This window comes from Thermomyces dupontii (genome assembly GCF_041956625.1).
Source record: "Thermomyces dupontii strain NRRL 2155 unplaced genomic scaffold VTN31scaffold_7, whole genome shotgun sequence".
In the NCBI taxonomy this organism is placed as follows: Eukaryota; Fungi; Ascomycota; class Eurotiomycetes; order Eurotiales; family Trichocomaceae; genus Thermomyces; species Thermomyces dupontii.
In genome coordinates this window covers 421008-439579 of record NW_027192313.1, presented here as the reverse complement: position 1 = coordinate 439579, position 18572 = coordinate 421008, and the positions used below count along the sequence as shown (strand labels likewise).

Here is an 18572-nt window from a genome sequence, read left to right as displayed (position 1 = left end):
CACAGTGGCGGAATTAGGAGATTGGATGGAGCTCATCAAATTCATCGGGATTCTCTCGAGATGGGTTGCCATGGGTGGCATGTGCCCCGGGGTGAAGTGAGACCAGGGATGGGGAGATTGCGCCGAGTTGCTCAGGGCAGGCAATGGCCGTTCTCCTCGCCATGGGGGGAACGGCCATTATTTTTTTCTTTCTATAAGTGTCCCTCTGCTTCTCTTCTCTAAAAGCATGGCTAACTACAGTGACAGGACGCATCTCTCCCCGCAGGATATGTGCCTTCCCTGAAAATGAACCTGTGCTGCTCCTTCCTGCAGCACGCCTCTCCCCTGCTCCTGCCTTTCCTGGAACGCAGCAGATATAAGTCGCCCCCATCCTGTCCTCGTCCTCTTCTCTTCATTCTCTTTTCATGTCTTTCGCTTTCGTAGCTTTGACGACCATTCGTTTTGCAACACGGCATTTATCGTTTCATCGACGTACTACATCTCTTCCATCGCGTCATCGTCTCCAGTATGCCTCTCTTTCGCAATTTGCTGTTTTTCCCGCTTGCTTTCACTGTTCTGCCCACCGCTTCAGCCGAGGAGCACGAATTCAACGCTCTCAGTGGCCGAGCCGAGCAATTTGGCCTATCTCTGGACGCTCGTGCCCGTAAAGATCCTCCGCTTCCTAACCAGCAGAGGTGTGGTAAGAAGTATGGCACTTGTGAGCCTGGCTTCTGCTGCTCGATTTCAGGTAAGTTTAATGCAAGGAAACTGAGTTATTATACGACGCGTACTGACCACAGTCATAAGGCTATTGTGGTGCGACACCTGATCATTGCCGATCTCCGGATTGCCAGATCGACTTCGGCACTTGCGATGCGGACAAGACTCCGCAGGGTCCTTCTACCGTGGACATTCCTCGGCCTCATGTGGGCTCGGTGCCATATGGTCAGAAGATCTTCTCTTGCACCGTACCGAACACCATTGCCTTGACATTTGATGACGGTCCTAACAAGTACACCTCTGATCTCCTCGACATTCTCGATCAATATAACGCCAAGGCCACCTTCTTCATTTCAGGAGTGAACTCTGGCAAAGGCCAGATTGATGATTTCAGTCTGCCGTGGGGAGCGCTGATTCAGCGTATGCACAATAGCAGCCATCAACTCGCCAGCCACACTTGGTCGCATCAGGACCTCGACAAGGTTTCACCTGCACAGCGTCGGGAGCAGATCCTGAAAAACGAGGCCGCAATCCGTAATATCATGGGAGGGATCCCCACTTATATCCGGCCTCCGTACTCGAGCTGCGGAAACGAGTCGGGCTGCATGCAAGACCTCCTCGACCTAGGGTACCATGTGACATATTTCAATCTGGACACGGATGACTACAACAATGACAGCCCTGACAAGATCCAAAAGTCAAAAGACAATGTCGACCGCGCATTTTTTGCTCGAGAGCCTCCGGGTCGACCCCTGTTGGCAATCGCTCACGATGTCCACGCGCAGACTGTTTACAACCTCACTGCTCACATCCTCGAGCAGGCTCACAATGCAGGGTACCGCGCTGTGACTGTTGGCGAGTGCTTGGATGATCCCAAGGAAAACTGGTACCGGTGGGACAAGAAAAAGTAGATGGGTGTTGGCTTTCAAATGGTGTTCGAGCGGAGATTGTTAATCGACGGAGCATCGGGGTCTGGCTAATCTGTATGTTTTGTACTGTAGTCCTTAGTTCGAGATTCATTACGTTGTAGGTATCGATATGCATGTATTGTCTTGGTTGAATTGGTTCTCGATGGGTTGATAGCTTAATCACAAATCGGGATATCCATGGAATCTCTGCCTACTTGGACAACTGACGGATTAACTATATACAGGATAGGCCAGCAGCTGAAAACCTGATTCACTTACGGACTACCTTCAAGAGCGGCGCAACCCGCGCCTTACGACTCAACCCCACACGATAGGGAACCTTGGATGTGACTGTGAAGGACCCAGGTTTCCCAGAGAGCAATTTCCGTGCAGAGTCCTGAGGTGGTGGCGGAGGCTCAGCCAAAGGGTCTGGTGATGGTGACAGCTCGCCCTGTGGCCGATTTTCAACGCCTACGTCCGCCGATGTCTTCTCAATTCGAGCCTCGGGGTTAGACGATGGAGGTTTCTTCGACGGCGTGTTGGGAATGTCCTGGAGTACGGTTGTGTTGGGTTGTGGATCGACGTCGGCATCAATGTCAGGTTTGGGCGTTGAATCCTTCTCTTTCCTCTTCTTCTTCCGGCCCCGGGTCTTGGGTTCTGCGTCCGAACTGTCGCGCTGGCGGGTGGTTGGCGCTGAGGCGTCTTCATCGTTGTCAATCCAGATCACGTCCTTGTCAACTCCCGCCGCGATGTTGTTGGTCTTCGCGTCCGGGATGTCTGATGTTGTCTTGCTGCGCTTTACTTTTCTCTTCTTGGTGCGTTTGTCCGACTCGGTGCCGGTTGGAGCCGGAGATTTCCCTTCCTTGTCGGCATGTGTTGATGGTGCAGCGGCGACCGCGGTCTTTGGAGCATCATCGGCCTGTTTCTTTTGTCGTCCCCGGCGCTTGGTGGGCTGTTTCTCAGCCCGCTCCTCTTCAACGTTCCTATCTGTTTGTTTGTTGCTGTCACTCGTCTTCTGTTCCTTTGCCATGCTGCCGTTCGTGTTCAAGACATCGTCTGCATCCGTGGATACAGGGACGGGCTCTTGGGTCGTCGAAACAGGGCCGACGCCGGGCACAGGCTCCCGCGAAGTTTCCGAGAACGGCACCGTTGGCGGTGGCGTATCGAACTGCTCCTGGGATCGCGGCTGGGAGTGCCCGGTCGCAGCAACACTAGCGCACTCAGACCGAATGGACTCGACGAAATTGTACGAAGCACCAGTTTCTGCGCTGCTCACCAGCCACCACTCCCCTCCATTCTCTGGTGAAATCCTCCGCCGCTTCGCTTGGCGTTCTTCTGCGTCGTCCATAGCCTGGTGCAGATCACTCGCCGACGGGTTAAGGCCCGGATAGTCCACGCTCTGAGTAGGTGACATAGCGAACGAGGGCCTCTCCTCTCTTGCCTCAACGGGCCCAAAGTTCATTGCATTAACTCCAATCTCATTGTCATCCGACTGCAAAAAGCGGTCGAAGTCAACCTGCGGTAACTCGGACTCTGCGTCTCCGGTAGTGCTCACGAGCAGCGAACGTGTCTCCACGGAGCCGAGTCCATTCTGAGGATTGATTTTGTTGTTGGTGCTGTTCGCGTCGTCTTCCTCTTCCTGCAGCGGGTCAATGGAGGTCGCGACGTCGGAGCCGTCTTCGTCGTCCGAGTCCTGCACGATTCGTTGGCGAGGCATGGTGTCTGGTACGACGACGTAGAAACTCTGACTACTGGTTTCACCGTTGCTCATTGATGTTGAATGTATGGACACGGAATCAAGTGAGACGTGTTCATCCAAACCAATTGGATTCCCGCAGGCCGACCGTCGAGCCGGGAGACAAACGCGTCGAGTCGCGTGGTCACGTGAAGCCAATGGAGATAAGTAGGTACCTACTGTATGTCTTGGCGCTTTGTCCTAGCCCTAAAACAACCATGGAGAACAGTGTGCCACACTCTGGAGGCATTGGAGGCATGACTCCACTGAAAAGATCACAATAGTGCTTACTACAGAGTACTGGCATAATCATACGAGTACGTTATCAATCGATTGAATTTCGGAAACTTCATGATTTCACCCCCAACAACTGAGCCATACTAACCACTACCTAACTACTCCGTACTAGTAGTACTATCTTGTGCTCATCGTATCAAAGACCTGGCAGATGCTCCATCAGAATGTTCGATCCGACTTGGAAACCGCTGGAGTAACCATGTAGTTCTTGGCAGACCTCAACGGGGAAACTAATGGAACATCATGAGAACAAGTTGAAGTTGAATTTGGTAGAATAGTACTCCATATCCCGTATATAGTAGGTACTGCCAGACCACTACTGCCGGTCACGGCTCCTGCCTCGCGTAGTCTGCATATTGAAAGCCGCCCGATCCATAAATTCCTTCCCTTTCGCAGACAAGATTCCGCGAGGACGCGCGATCTGCGTGTTGTATCCCGCCTGTTCCACCAACTGCGCCTCCTTCTCAGTCATGATGATGGGGACAGGCAAAGTGTGCTGCTTCTTCTGGTTTTCCTCTTCCTTGGCCTCAGGCTCTCCGTTGGACGCGCTCTTCAGAGATGGCGAAAGGGCGATTGGTACGCCTCCGGATGATTCTGCAGGTCCAAATCCGTTGGAATCATGGGACTCCTGATTGTCTTGGTGGCTGAGGGCTGAGTAGAAGCTTTCACGAGCTTTCTCCCCTTCCGGCGATTCCTCGCGAGCCTTCCCTTTGGGGGATTGTTCGTGAGCCTTCTGCTCCGGAGCTTTGCCGTCGCTCATGTTGATAGTATCTTTTTAATGCGACAACGTGATTAGTTTAGCTTTGAGTAATACCCAAGCCAGGCGGAGAGACATACCCTTTGGCACGAGGCAATAGAGTGGCTTAACGTATATATATAGCAACTCGGCGAAATCTAGCGATGTTATCGCTGCTCGGGGTTAAGAAAGGAGAGGCCAGGAATCTCGTGGATTGAATCGTGGATCAAGGATCGATATCAGCTTCTGGAAAGCTTTATATACATTCGAGGCCAGCCATCTGCGAGTGAGCAAGACGAAGAGTTGCCGGTCTGTGAATGCAGCACTGTGACCATCTTGTTTTTGCGAATAATGATGAAAGATGAGGGTGAGACGGAAAGTTGCTTGTGAACGCGACGTTACGGGTGCGCCTCTGAGGATATGTTCATTCAGTGCATCAGCTCGGAGGTGAGGTTCAATCGCAACACGCCTCTCAAAAGTCCAACTGTCTGACAGGCAAGCTGGAATGAAGAGGATATGCCTCGGTACTACCTACTGTGCCATGCTCGTATGAGAAGTAATGGGTAGTAGTTCGGATCTCGTACAGAATACATTGGTCGTTGAAGAGATCCTATATTTCTACCATGCATGCATCGGTGAATTACATTCAAAGGTGACGTAGCAGAGCATCTTACCAGAGCTGGCAGCAGTGAAGCTGTAGTCACAAAAACGCAACGCAGAATAAGTGTCGCAGCTGGCGCTGCCGCGTCGCATCGCGGAACCCCAATGGTAGTCCGCGTGATTGTTGGATCCTAACCCTAACTGTTTTGGAGTACAGTCCGCATCCCTCGCAACGAAATGATCAGTGGGCGGCAACAGAAACTAAGTAATTGAACTCATCTGTCTAGGCATGCCCTAACGCATCATGCTGCAAACGACTGGCTCGGCCAACTCAAGCCCACTCTGTTCATGGGTAGCATTGCCAATAACATCAATTTAACGTAAGGGTGCAGCATTCAAGTAAAAATCCAAGTTTCCAACTGTTTCCTGGTGCGCCCTCCGGAAACGAAACTATGGTGAAGCTATCAACGTGGGTTACTCAAAATCACGTTCATCTCAGCTGTCAATTGATTTGAAATCGGACGTAAGCATATGAACTGACGTTGTCGTGTCTCTGATTTCACTCAACTTGTCAGCTAATTGCCAGGATTCGATTGATTATCGTCCAACATGAACAGAGATGTTTCTTCATCATGCCATGTAAGATATTCCACAACAACAATCAATGATCAGTACTGTCATGAATGTCATTACGCCTGTGTATTATATAGCCGCTGGCTCAACATAGATATGATATCTACTCCACCTTCTGCCTCATCACCCCCCGTCCGAAGAACTCACTCACGGTCCCAAACCGATCCCGGCTCCGACCAAGCTCCCTCGTGAACAGATCATGCTGATCCGCTGCCTCAATCTGCCGCCGCCGAATCGCTTTGATGGTCGCATTCTGTGGCGCACAAACGGGGCATTCAAGGGAGGTCTTCTCGTCCACGTTGATGCTGCCGTCCTCCGTCGATGCAGATATCCGGTTAACGTTCACGTTCAGACATCGCTGGTGAAAGGAGTGTTGGCAGAGGAAATGCACCGTGGGGAGGTCGAGCGCGCGACCACAGGATTGACAGCGACGGGCCTTGAAGACCACGGGTCTTGTGGCGAGTTCATCGAGTTCTTTCTTTTTGGCTTCAGTTTCGGTTTTGTAGCTGGTGATTAATCGGCGGTTCTGAAATTACATACAGGTCAGTCATAACCCTAACCCTAATGTCTTTGTATCTTACCGTTGCGATCTCTTTCCTCTCCCGTTCAATGGTGTCTCGGAGGTACTTTTTCACCATGCCCATCGTCACGACACCATTATTGCTCAGCGCTTGGATGACCTGCAAGGGCGACAGCAAGCCGTCCTCGTCAATCTTTTTCAGGACTGCGTCCAGCTCGTCACCCGCCTCTTGCAGGATCTGCGGGTGCGAGGAGAAGTAGGCCAGCGCATCGACGTACAGCCGTGGCTCCTCCGGTCCATACTTTCTCAACGCCTTGATCACGCCCTGCGTGTCTCTGGCAGATGCGTACGAACGGAAGATATCTGAGCGCAGGCCGGCTTGCTCCTTCACTAGCGTCGTGCCCTCCTTAAAGTCGGAGAGGTAGGAAAGGAGCAATACGTTGGACGTCGATATTGGGATCTAGAGTCCAGTGGTCAGACAGTGACCTGTGGTGGTTGGCATTCCCAAACTTACGTCCTTATCCTCGAGGAGTTTCTTTGCTTTATTTTCCCATTCTTCTCGGTTGCTCTGGTCCTTCTGCCTCTTTCCGCGGTCCAAATACATCTCAAAGAGGGTAGTATAGATATCGACCTTGTCTTCTTCAGATGGCTCGGATGCCACCAGGGCCTCGAGAAGTGTGATGAATTGATCCGGATGATCGACAAATAATGAGAATGCTGTGCTAGGTTTCGGAATTTCATACGACGGCGCAGCCTTGGCGTCTTCATCCTCCGTTATCACCTGAGCCTCGGCTGGCTTGGACTTGGTCGTCGTGCTCGAAGTGACATATGGCAGAGGTATGAATGCTGCTAAGCTCTGGACTGTGCTTGTCGGCTGTGCTTCGACTTTTGCAGGCTCCACGTCCTTCTTTGGTCGATATTGGCCAGTATAATAATCAATAAACAGCTTCGTGGTTTCGTCTGGGCAGTGCTCCAGAAGTACTCGGGCATATTTCATTAGGTTCGGATACGCCTGTGCTCTTTTAGAAGGGCCCCACGGCCAACATTGGTGGAAAATACGTACCACAGATGCATCCAGCCGCCAGATGAACTCGAGGGCTTCCGCGTACTTGCGTGAGTCTTCAATGAGGATGTCAACCACCATGTCGTGTTCGCCATGCTTCGTCGCCAGGTAAGCGGCCTGCTCGAAGTACCCTCCCTGGCGACACATGGCAATGGCGGTCTCAAGGTCGAACTTGAGCTCGCCGGGAGCTTTGATGAACGAGTCAAGCTTTGCTGTGTCTTTTAGTTTCGCATAGCAGTTGAGCAGGAGCGTGGTGTGATCTGCGGATGCTTTCTCATGATCGTGGAGTTCCTCCAGGTACTCGATTAGGTTGTGAATCCTCTGCGTATCCAAGAACTAGGTCGAATGAGCCGCCTGATCACTTGCACCTACAGGCTGGACCTACCTTTCGAATGACTTGGGAGGGCTCAGTGTTGTCGATCGCCCGGAGATACTGCTGCATCGCGGTATCATAATCCCCCTTCTGATACAAGTAATCACCATACTTTCGGAATATCACGTTCTGCTGCGCAACGTCGACACCGGCCTTTTGCGCGAGGTTGATCGCGAGAATGTACAGGTTCCGCTGGAATAAGATTTCGAGTTTCTTCTGCAGGCTCTTTTCATGGTAACGAGTGATCTGCCAGACCTGTAAGCTTTGGTCGGGTACATCGGGTGAAGTCGCTGCAAACCTTTCCATCAACGGTAGACAGGAATAAATCGCCCCATATTGAAAACACACTATGCACGGGCGAGAGGAGATTCTCGGAGTGGGCGATAAACTTCAAATCCGTGTCAAGCAGAGTGAATGTTGACGTATTGAAAAGGTCGTCGGCTTGGCTGACTCCAAGCGCGCCCAAGGAATCCGATTTGGAGGCCGTCCTTGGCGGGCACACCAGAGCAACATACCCTCTAACTACCCGCAACAGGCTCTTCGGACTATCGAATGCATAACTCGGTCCTCGGCCGCGAGGCCCAAAAGTATGGATTGCGTCTTCCCGGGCGATCAGAACATCGCCCGTATCGCGGTCCAACGTCATGCAGCCCAATCCGCAACCCGCATCTTCGAGCACGCGCGCCGGCTGTCCCTGTCCTCGCCCCGCGATTGTCAGTGTGAGGATGCGGTTCGTAGTGGCGATGTAAAGCAGCATTGAATGACCGCTCTGGATCTCCAGTCCGGTGATGGGCTCCTCGGACTCAAACACAATCCGTTGTTTCGTACCGCGGTCGTTGATCAGGTCCCCTCGAACGATAGCGACCGCTCCATTTGCGAAGCCGACAGCCAACTGGGATAGGTCATCTAGTGCCGCAAACGCAGAAATCTGTCACCGTGTCAATACATTCCCAGACCATAAAATAATAGTCCCGTGTAGTACGAACTGGAAATGGCCGTCGTCCATTCTGCACCGTGACTGTCGAGAGACACCGTGGCCCGCCCGTCTTCTTATCGAGCTTATCCAGCGCCCATACCTTGAGCACCGGCTCATTGGGCAGGTCCTCTGCAATGGTAACCAGAAGTGATGTACCCTCGATTTGCTTCATATGTCTGATCGCGCCGGCATCGTGCGCTTGAAAGGAGCGGACTACTCGGAAAGCCGACGATAAGATGTGGACATTCCCGTCAGTCGTGCCGAGGATTAAACTGTCGGAGCCAGTACGTATACACGCGACATTGTCCTGCGAACCAGAATAGGGCAAAAGTGAGTCGCGACGCTCGAGTAGCTCGATCCAGAGAGGTCATACTTACGGTAAAGATGGCCGCGGTTTCTTCCGGAAGCTGTACAGGGGAGACCTCGAAGAAGTTGAACGCTTTCCACTGCCGCCTGTTAGTACTAGTAAGGAAGTCACGGAGAAGTTCGCGAACGTACCGATACTAAAGCCATTTTCTGGAGCCCGCGCCTGGGCGAAGTACAGGATCTGGGGAAGCTTCACGGCGAGCTTGGTATGGTCTGCGCCTTTGCGGTGCAGCACTGACCTTAGTAAGCACTATCTCCTTATCAGTTACCGTATCTTATCACCGTTATCTTATCTTACCGAGGCATCCAACATCGATGCCATCAACTGGTGTATACAGTAATACGAGGTCCACTATTCTATCACCTCTGGGTTAAACGTCTGTTATCATGCTCAATTATCCAAATCTTGTGATTCAAGTACACCACGGAGTAGCAGGGTCTTTGCCACAGAGGAGGGATGAAAGATGGTCACATTTTAGTATTTTTCACCTTGATACCAAGCTAAGTAATCGACGACACTTCGGCTTGTGTGTGAGATTGGCTCTTCCCACTGCAGTTCTTTAGCTCTTTGTCAAGATCCCAGCTTTGACGCAGCCAGCTTTGCGTGTCATGAACCACCTGGTCGAGATCCATGTTGTCGAGCCCGACTATGTGTCCCTGTCCATCGGGCGCTTCAGTCGACGGGGTTGGCCCAGACAATGTCAGTGGCCGTTCTGCGAATGACTCCGACCTTGACCTTGATAAGAGCGCGGGTTTCAGACTCCCCGTCCCCGTCGAACGGTTGTCAGTCACCCGCCTCTCTGATACATAGGTGTCCTGGGCCACGGAGATGAGGGAATCGGCAAAACTGACTCTCGCTTTCTTTTGCTTAACCCTTTCCCCACTTGATTGGGCTGATTGGCTCTCACCGAGTCTCGCTTGAGCCGGGGCCGCAGCATTCACCGGTGTCCAGCCGATTGCCGGCTGGGATTCTCTGACTCTGTGAGAAGTCTGAGCTAACCCTGCAGCGGCCGGAGACGCTGGCCGTCCAAATAGCGTGCTCTTGCTTTTCCCGTCGTGATTGGAAACAGAATCAGAAACGTTCTTTGAAACAGAATCATCATGGGACGCCCGGGGAGGCCCATCATACAAAGCATTAGAATCACCTTCATGGATAGGAACAGCGGTGGAGTGTAGAGATGTGAAGCGATCAGAGACTTCTATTCCTGCTACAATCTGAGCGGACGGGTGGTATGCAGTCGAAGTTGACCGGCTTAGGTCGAACGTTGATTTTGGGTGCGCCTGGGAGTCTGCATTTGTCCTTCCCGCCGTCGATGCTACCGTATGAGAACTGTCATCATAGTGATCTTGTCCATTGTCTTGACTTTCGATCGAGGCAGGGCGGTTGCCAGCTTCTGATCGACGGTCGTTGGATCGGAAGAGGTGGGAAGAAGTAGGCACGTTCACCTCAGAGGGTCGACTCGATACCACAGAAGGAGATGGAGAAGATCCAAACTCCGTAGGAGGTACAGAGGAGTTTCGAAACGAAGGCGGCAGCGGTTTATTTGTGGTCGTGCCTTGTGATATTTGCCCTTTTGATGTGCTGGGCTGCTTTGCAGGATGCTCATCCGCTGCAAGTTTGGATACAGGGATGGGCCTTGAGGTCAAAGGCTTCGAGCGTCTAGCATTTCGAAAATCGGCCAGATGTAGCTTGTCCGTGGCAGGGAGGTGCTTCCGATGTTTCGTCTTGGTTAAGGCAGTAGGACGCGGACGGTTCGTGGAGTCATTCCTCAGGTGATCAGATCCGCCCGCCTGAGACTGGAGCGACTCCTCCGAATTGGGATCTTTCCTGAACCAGGCTTGGGCTACGGGGCTGGCGCTTCGTTCGTCCTGGCGACTAGGTCGAACTTGCTGACACTGCAAATTCGTCTGCCCCCCTGTGTTCCCATTGCCCGACTTCTCTCTCGATTCCAACTGTATATGGCTTGCTTCACTCCCTGGAACCGGCTTCCTAAGCTTCTTCCAAGGATTCCGCCAACCGTTCTCGAACGGGCCTTTCAAAGACGCAGAGGCTATGTACAGCTGATTTCCCCGGAGGTACGATTCCCCTAATAGCTCGATTCTCCTGCGCTTGGTGGCGCGCGCCGCCTCGTCCAACTCCTCATCGGAACCAAGCAGGGTATCGCCGTCGTCGTCGGTGACTGGCAGCTCTTCGAGAGTCAATGTTGGAACCTGACGACAAGGGTACATTGGCAGAATCGCTGCTGCTGCGGTGTCACACGGCAGTCATCCAGAGCTGGGCTTCCAAAGCAGTCCAAAGATCATGCATAAAACCAAGAGACTGGGAGGTGTGTTTGTCGCATGAACAATCCCCGCCGCTCGACCAGGCCAACAAACAAGGAGAGAGGGAGGCCTGAAAGTCAAGGCAGCAACGGCGATCAATAATGCGGCAAAACCTAAACTGCCGAAAACATAGTAATCCACCAGACGCGGTTGACTCGGTAGCTTTGCGCTTAGCACAACTCCACTACCGAGCTCCAGAGCGTCGGGACTCGAAAGCATTCTCAGATCTAGAAGGCCACTAAGAATACTCCCATCGTATATTCACAGAATAGATATCTACAGGACGGTTTAACTCATCCCTAGAGTGTCAAAATTCAAAGCTCGCATTGATCACGCGTTTGCATGAATGCAAGGAATCGCGCCAAGCCCGGAAAGAGGTTTCGCCGAATGCCGATGTTTAGTCATGATTTTCCCAATCTGGAAAACTGTTGTGGCCGCTAAGCATCTTAGCCTTGGCGACCCCGGATCCCATCGCAGCGAGCTTCGGCGGGCGGTGAAGGAGACAATTTATCCAAAGCCCTGGAGACACCCGCTGCATGCCACCACAAACACTCGCAGACCAGGCGGATTATTTGTTGTATTTTTTCCTCTTGTGACCAATCTTATGTCGTCTCTCCTCTCGCCCTGCAGTGATTCCACCCGCTCCGCTCCATGAGTGTCCGCAACACAATGCGACAGCCGCAATAATCAGTGTTTGTTATTATGGGTCAACGCGACGGCACAAACACAGCAGCGCGCAAATCCAAACCCGCTGCGATGGCCAAAGAGCCCTGGCTGGAAGGCCTTCCAGAGGTGGACTGGGTCGAGAAGTCTCCGTCTTGTACACATTCCCCAACGCAGAACTCCAGTCCCTCTCGACCCTGGGTCAGGAATTGCCAGGGATGTGTCCACCGAGCGCGCTGGGCCCAATTGGCCCAACGCGAGGCGGAAGAAAAGAAGAAGAAGGTGTCGCAGGTCTCGCCGCGAGCGCCTAAACAAACACCCGGGAAACGAGACGAGAAACCCCTGTCGCGACCATGTAAACTCAACTCTCCAGACAAAACTCCGTCCAAAATCCCGTTGAGAAGTAACGCCAAATTGGGTACGCCGTCGCGCGACAAACCAACACCCACACCGATGAAAAAGATGGTCACCTCACGCGCGCCTCCGGAGGGTTCGATCAACACTTCAAACCAAGGAACAGTCCAGGTGCGACCCGTCAGTGGCGACGCCAAGGGAACACCGGAATGGCGGCGCAGACTGGTGCGCGGCGAAATGTCATCCGAAGGCCAGCGCGACTTGTTCTCACCAATGGGCCTGGAGAACGTTTTCAAGCCACCTGCGAAGGCCTCCGAAGCGCCACCACAGCCGGCAAGCAATCGCAAGTCCTCCACTGGCGATTCCGCGCAGGGGACTCGCAAGACTGCAACGAACATCGGGTCATCACGCGCCGCATCGGGAAACAAAGGATCTGAGAAGGGGACCTCTACGGATCAAGCAGCAGAAGCCTCCCGTTTGTCCGGGCAGGGCCCGGACGGAGAGTCCAAAGTCAGCTGCAATCGGTCAGTCAGCGAACAGGAAGATTCGCGCAACGAAGGGCTCACGCCAATCTCGCTGTCCCAAAACAACACGGTGGCCCGTCGTACCGCGTCCGGAGTGCTGGAGTCCGCCCTGAAGCGGCTGAGCAGCGCTGCCGGCACGCCAAAGAGCGCCGACAGAGACGATGCTGTTAATGATGAAGGGTCGCCGATAGAAGACATTGTGGACGTAACAGTGCAGTCGCTGCCGCCGGATCTCTCCATGGGGACGCAAGAAGACAGCGGATCGAGGCGCAATGGCTCCTTCCGACAGCGGCCGCTGCCTCAGGTACCAGTGGAGCCTCAGTCATCAATGCTTACGGCATCAGAGTCCATCTCCAGCTCACAGTCACTGGGAGATTCGGCCGTCATGGACTCTCAGTCAACACATTCTGTTACATCGTCGACCCTCACCCCGCCGCCGCAAGCCAAGTTTGGGTCGCGCAGACGCGACATGACGAAGATGAATTCGTCTGGGAGCCCATTGAAGCTCTTCGGAGACCACGACACCTTTACGAATGGCAAATTGCTGCAGCGGATGAGTCAATTCGAGGAGACCTTGAACAATGCTTCGGATGAGGATGATCCGACTTCTTCGCTTGGGGTCAGACGCTTGCGCCGCAACCGCAGCCGAGCCAGTACATCTCGAGGAAGCAGCGAGCGGCGGTCAACTCAGAAAGTCGCTCAGTCGGACTCCCAAGAGGCGTCCTATCGCCGAATGAGTCGCTTCGGGAGCGGCCAGTTGGACCATTTTGGGTTTGCGAAAGAGACCGACCCGCGACTACATCTGTCTGAAGAGAGCGATGTGCAATTGCAACTCCGATCCCGAAGGTCTGTGAGGAGCAGTGTAGAGGGATCCAGAGTCTCTGAGGGAAAGTTGGTCTCCGGTCTGTCGCGGAGAGTGACACCGCGGGGCCTGACGCAGAGTCGATCTCGGCCGGTATTGTTTCGAAGGTCGCATCACAACGATATTGACGCGAAAAGGACATACAGCTCGCAAGGGAGAAGATCCATTCTGAAACGCCGCCGAACTGTAGAGCCAACTGCCGAGGACAGCCAGGACGACGATCTGTTGCAGGATTCTCCAAACGGACCGTCATTGCTGGAGGCAAACATGCAACGCCGCGGCATCGACTACCGCAACTTTCCCCAATCCGTAACAGCACACAATTTCGGTGACTCGCCGGCTGGTGCTTCCTGGGATGAGAGTCCAAGGGAGAGTAACCCTCCTCTGCATGGGAGTGGCAAAACTATAGATGAACGCAAACGTTCTTTGACCACGCAGGATTTCCTGGATGAGGCCACTAAGGTTATGAGCATCATCCGTGCCAAGGGCCGATACAAAGGAGGCCTGGCAAGCGTGGAAGAGATGGACAACAGGAATGCTAAGGAGGATCAATCTGACTCCAGCCGAGAAAGTCTCTCCAGACCTCCTAGTCGGGAGGGCAAGGACGACCTGCGGACACTACGGGAGCCTCGGCAGCTGAATCCCCGAGTCCTCAGCCACCTAAGAAAGTACGCCGACAAGGATGATACAGACGGCCTGATGATGTCGATGATGTCCCTGCGCCTGGATGGCAAACCCGACAGTGAGGAAGCTCGTCAAAGCAGTGGGAACTTCAACGATAGCCAGGGTCTCCCGCCGCGAAAGCGGAAGTACCCCAGTCTGTCCGATGACGAGGAAGAGGATGAAGATATGGTGACGGGAAGGCCCGGTGACTCGACCAGGAATTCAGTTCCGACTGCGTCCTCGGGCGCCTCCAATACCAAAGGTGTCATTCAGCCTGAACTGGTATCCCATCTAATTCCAGACCAGGTGAACGGGCTCATCTTTGATCCTGCCACGAAATCATGGGTGAAACGAAAGTCGGGCTCTGGGTTGGGCTCACGATCTCGGAGTGAAGATAGCGAAGATGATCCGTTCGGCAGTATACCTGACCTCAGCGTCGATTCGTTAGAGGAGAGGACTCGTATGGCTCCCACCAAGTCTGAGCATAAAAAGACAGATAGTCAAAACACGGCATCTGGCGTTGAGAGCCTCGACGGACAGAAGGAGACCAAGGACGTTGAGCATGAAATCCGAATCAATGAAGGACGAGCGCAGAATCGGCGCTACCAACCGCGCGTGGTCACCATTAGCTTTTCTTCGCCGTTGGTATCGCACATTGCATACACGGATGCGCGATCCGAAGCTGCCTCCCACCGTGACGAGAATCAAGCCGACTACAACGACTCTACGCACGGCCCTCGCCACACGTCGCCCAAGGACAGGCCGTTCAGGGGTCGCCCGGTATTTCGGATTGACGAGCAACCAGAGGATTCGAAAACAGGGATGAGCATCGTGCGTAGGGATGCATCAGGACAAGTGACCTCGACTCCGTCCGACAACGATCCCTGGATGGCAGGGCCCGAGTACCACAGTTTCCACCTGAGTCCGCTGCCCGATTTTACGGTGAATCAACTTGATGACCCGGTGCAGCTGGAGCTGAGCTATATCGCTCAGCGGACTCATCCATCATCGCTGCGACAGATCCACGGCGCATTCGCTCTTGCCACCGAGGACCTGATCAAGCATATCACAGACGTTGAGCCGTACGAGCCATATTGGGAGGATGTCCGCCGACTAAACCTCAGCGGGCGGGGCCTCGTTACACTGCATCGTCTCAATGAGTTCTGTCCTCGGCTGGAGGAGCTCGACGTCTCGGAGAATGAGCTGGGTCATCTCACAGGTGCACCGTCAACGCTCCGCCATATCCGGGTTCAGCGCAACCACCTAACTGACATGACCGCGTGGGGTCATCTGACCAACCTGCAGTATCTGGATGTGTCGAACAATGAGCTCGAGAGATTGGATGGCTTCTCGGGTCTGATTCACCTCCGGGAGTTACGGGCGAACAACAATAAGATCAATAATATTGACGGCATCCTCGGTCTGGACGGACTCCTGCGCCTAGAGTTGCGAGGAAACGAGTTGGCAACTGTCGATTTTGGAAGATCTGAGCTGTAAGTTTGTCTGTCATTCAGGGCTCTACAGACTATATATATACTGATAGGTGCATAGCACTCGATTGGGGGAGATAGACCTCGGGCATAATCAACTGACGGTCATTCAGAATCTCGAATGTCTTCCAGCGTTGGAGCGTCTGAATGTCAGCTTCAATCATCTTGAAAAACTGTGCACGAAGCCGCTGCAGCGACTCAAGGAACTACGTTTGTCGTACAATCGTTTCCGCTCGTTCGACGCGGCGGCCTTCCCAGGTCTGGAGTTACTATACGTTGATGGAAACTATCTCATGACGGTCCAGGGATTGGAGCAGTGCAGCCACCTGGAAGTACTGTCCCTTCGCGAACAGTTCGCGGATGGACCCTCAGACTCCGCGCCTACGCTGGATCTTGATATCGGCGTCATGGGGGAGCTGCGCAAGCTGTTCCTATCATCTAACCGGCTGTCCACCCGGACATTGCAGCCTTCAATTCCGGTACGGAGCCTGCAGCTGCTTGATGTGGCTAGTTGTGGCTTGAGGACCATCCCGAGCGGGTTCGGCAAGCGGTTCCCCAACCTGCGCGTCCTGAACTTGAATTTCAACGCCTTGAGTGACTTGAGTGGCATCATCGGGATCCGCGGGCTGAGTCGATTGACTGCGGTGAACAACCGGGTTAGCCGCCTGCGCATGGTGTGCCAAGTAGTCAGCCAGGTTGGGCGGGTAGACCCCAATGGCGCGAGTGTGCTCCGGTCGGTCGACCTCCGTGGCAACCCCCTGACCGTGGGCTTCTACTCGGCTCCCATCACGGGCCATGGGCGGGGCGAAGGGCCCGTCAAGAAGCTCGAGTACATGCGCCACCAGCGCAAAGGGTCATATGAGAACGGGCCCGAAGCTCTGGCTACCATCGGGGGGAAGCGGGACATCGCCGTGGATCGGCTCGACGACGAAGAGAAACCCGCCGACGCACGTGGGCCGGAGATCGACGATCCATACACGGTGCCGCCGGCGGACGCGCAGGCCGACCAGAAGTACCGTGCTCGTCTAGACGAGTCGACCAAGATGCGGCGCAAGGTGCTGGAGCTTATGATGTACGCGGGCTCAGGCGGGGCAATCCAGATGCTGGATGGCTTGGAGCTGAAGCCGATCCTCGAGGAGGATCGGGCAGAGATGAACCGGATTTGGGACCGGCTGGAGGAGTTGGGCGTGCTGAAACAGAAGTCGGATGGGACGGACGGCCTGTGATTATTGTTACTGTTTACTTTGCACTCTTGTTCGGGGCGTGGTTTGGTTGGGGCGCATGCATTGATAACGGATCTGGGCGGCATGGTGTATCATGGAGTATGGTGTATCGATATCATGTGTTTCTTTACGTTTTACGAAGTAAGATATGGCATGCAGGATGCGGGTATGAATCTGAAGTTGTCATGCATCCTTTATCTGCACTTTTTTTTTTCACGTTCCACGCTCCATCTGTCTGGTCCTCTGTCAACTCCGGTACCAGGATGTCCCTGGTTCCCTGCTGAATGCCGGTAGGGCTACTCCGTGTCCGTGATTCCACTGATGGATGTATCAAGTTCGACCAATCCTCACCCACAACCCTTGCATCCTGCATGGTCCAGACGCACGTTGAAGAATGGTTGGCAGGGTTCGTCACTATCAATCCGGACTTCCGGAGTGTTCCGTGCTCCAGACAAGGAAACTCCAGACTTAATAATTTGAGAACCTAGTATACGGAGTACATACGGGAGTAGATACTAGTAAGATGGTGGTCTGCGCCCCGCGGATGTCGATCCAGGGAAGACATTCCGATAATCCGGCGCTGCGCCATTTGCTTGTCGCCCTACCGTCCCCCTGGGCGATGGCGGTCTTGCCCGCTTGTCCACGCAGCCCTCTTACCCTCATGCGTACTTGGTTGGCTGTCATGGGACCGCTTATCGAGACCGCCAACAGTGCAGATTGCAGAAACTCACTCGGGGCGGGGCCAGGAGGGATGATCCATCCAGGACGGGGGGATCAATGGATCAATTGGTAGTTATTATAAGCACTCTAAAGGAAACGTCGTGCACCGTTCCGTGAGAATCTGTCGGTCTGCCCAACGCTGCAAGGGCCGCTTCTCTGCAGTCTGGAGAAGATGGTCGAGCCCGAAGGGAAGGTGCGTATTGTAAATTTGTATGTAACTACTAATCCGTAATTCGGTTTTTATTCAAATTGCAACAATCAATGCAAGAGCAAAATCCGCCAAATTAGTGTCGGAAGATCTGTGCTCGGACATACTATTGGATGATTGGAGGAAATCGTGAGCGATCTCAACGAATCTGATTGGTTGTCCTCTGTGTTGGTATGAAAAAAATCGATTTGACATGCATTCTGAATTTGAAATGATAACCTTCCCCCGGATGGCGCATCCGCACTAAACCCTATTCGAACAGCGGCATGAGTCAGCAGCCTCTCACAGGCCGCGGCGGGCCAACGTGGGTGTGGCGTGTGGCTTTCGGTTCTTCTTCCCCACCAAATCGTCTTCTCTTCTTCTCTCAAACGCCGACCGATAATTATTATTTTGAACTCAACGACGGGGAGCTCTCAATTCCAGTTCAATAATCGCTTCCCAAATTCATACTGCAGGAGACGCAAATAATCCTCCCTCCAGCGGCTAAATACCACCCTGCTCAATCCCTAGGTTACTCTCCCGCATTCCTCATCCCCTTCCCACCCCCCCCCTCCCTCCTCCTCCTCCCAGCCTAAGCTATCTACCGCCGAATCATATCCTGCCCTGCTTCATCCCGAAGCTAAGATTGAAAGTCTAA

At 53.6% G+C, this 18572-nt stretch overlaps 5 protein-coding genes across 5 annotated transcripts; 2 read left to right on the top strand and 3 right to left on the bottom strand.

Annotated features, from left to right (window-relative positions):
• Positions 1-507: 507 nt before the first annotated feature.
• VTN31DRAFT_6481 (uncharacterized protein) lies at positions 508-1610 on the top strand (the record flags this gene model as incomplete). The annotated part of the gene is made up of 2 exons (XM_069407096.1): positions 508-727; positions 787-1610. The coding sequence occupies 2 exons, from the start codon at positions 508-510 to the stop codon at positions 1608-1610; spliced, it is 1044 nt and encodes a 347-aa protein (XP_069258656.1).
• Positions 1611-1878: 268 nt separating this feature from the next.
• Positions 1879-3378, bottom strand: VTN31DRAFT_6480 (uncharacterized protein; the record flags this gene model as incomplete). Its single annotated transcript, XM_069407095.1, has 1 exon — positions 1879-3378. One exon carries the CDS (start codon positions 3376-3378, stop codon positions 1879-1881), a length of 1500 nt encoding a protein of 499 aa, XP_069258655.1.
• A 2333-nt stretch (positions 3379-5711) lies between these two features.
• Positions 5712-9053, bottom strand: VTN31DRAFT_6479 (uncharacterized protein; the record flags this gene model as incomplete). Its single annotated transcript, XM_069407093.1, has 9 exons — positions 5712-6134; positions 6190-6588; positions 6643-7140; positions 7192-7527; positions 7577-7810; positions 7863-8492; positions 8551-8847; positions 8918-8986; positions 9039-9053. The coding sequence occupies 9 exons, from the start codon at positions 9051-9053 to the stop codon at positions 5712-5714; spliced, it is 2901 nt and encodes a 966-aa protein (XP_069258654.1).
• Positions 9054-9407: 354 nt separating this feature from the next.
• VTN31DRAFT_6478 (uncharacterized protein) lies at positions 9408-11135 on the bottom strand (the record flags this gene model as incomplete). The annotated part of the gene is made up of 1 exon (XM_069407092.1): positions 9408-11135. One exon carries the CDS (start codon positions 11133-11135, stop codon positions 9408-9410), a length of 1728 nt encoding a protein of 575 aa, XP_069258653.1.
• Positions 11136-11930: 795 nt separating this feature from the next.
• Positions 11931-17010, top strand: VTN31DRAFT_6477 (uncharacterized protein; the record flags this gene model as incomplete). The annotated part of the gene is made up of 2 exons (XM_069407091.1): positions 11931-15787; positions 15846-17010. The coding sequence occupies 2 exons, from the start codon at positions 11931-11933 to the stop codon at positions 17008-17010; spliced, it is 5022 nt and encodes a 1673-aa protein (XP_069258652.1).
• Positions 17011-18572: the final 1562 nt, after the last annotated feature.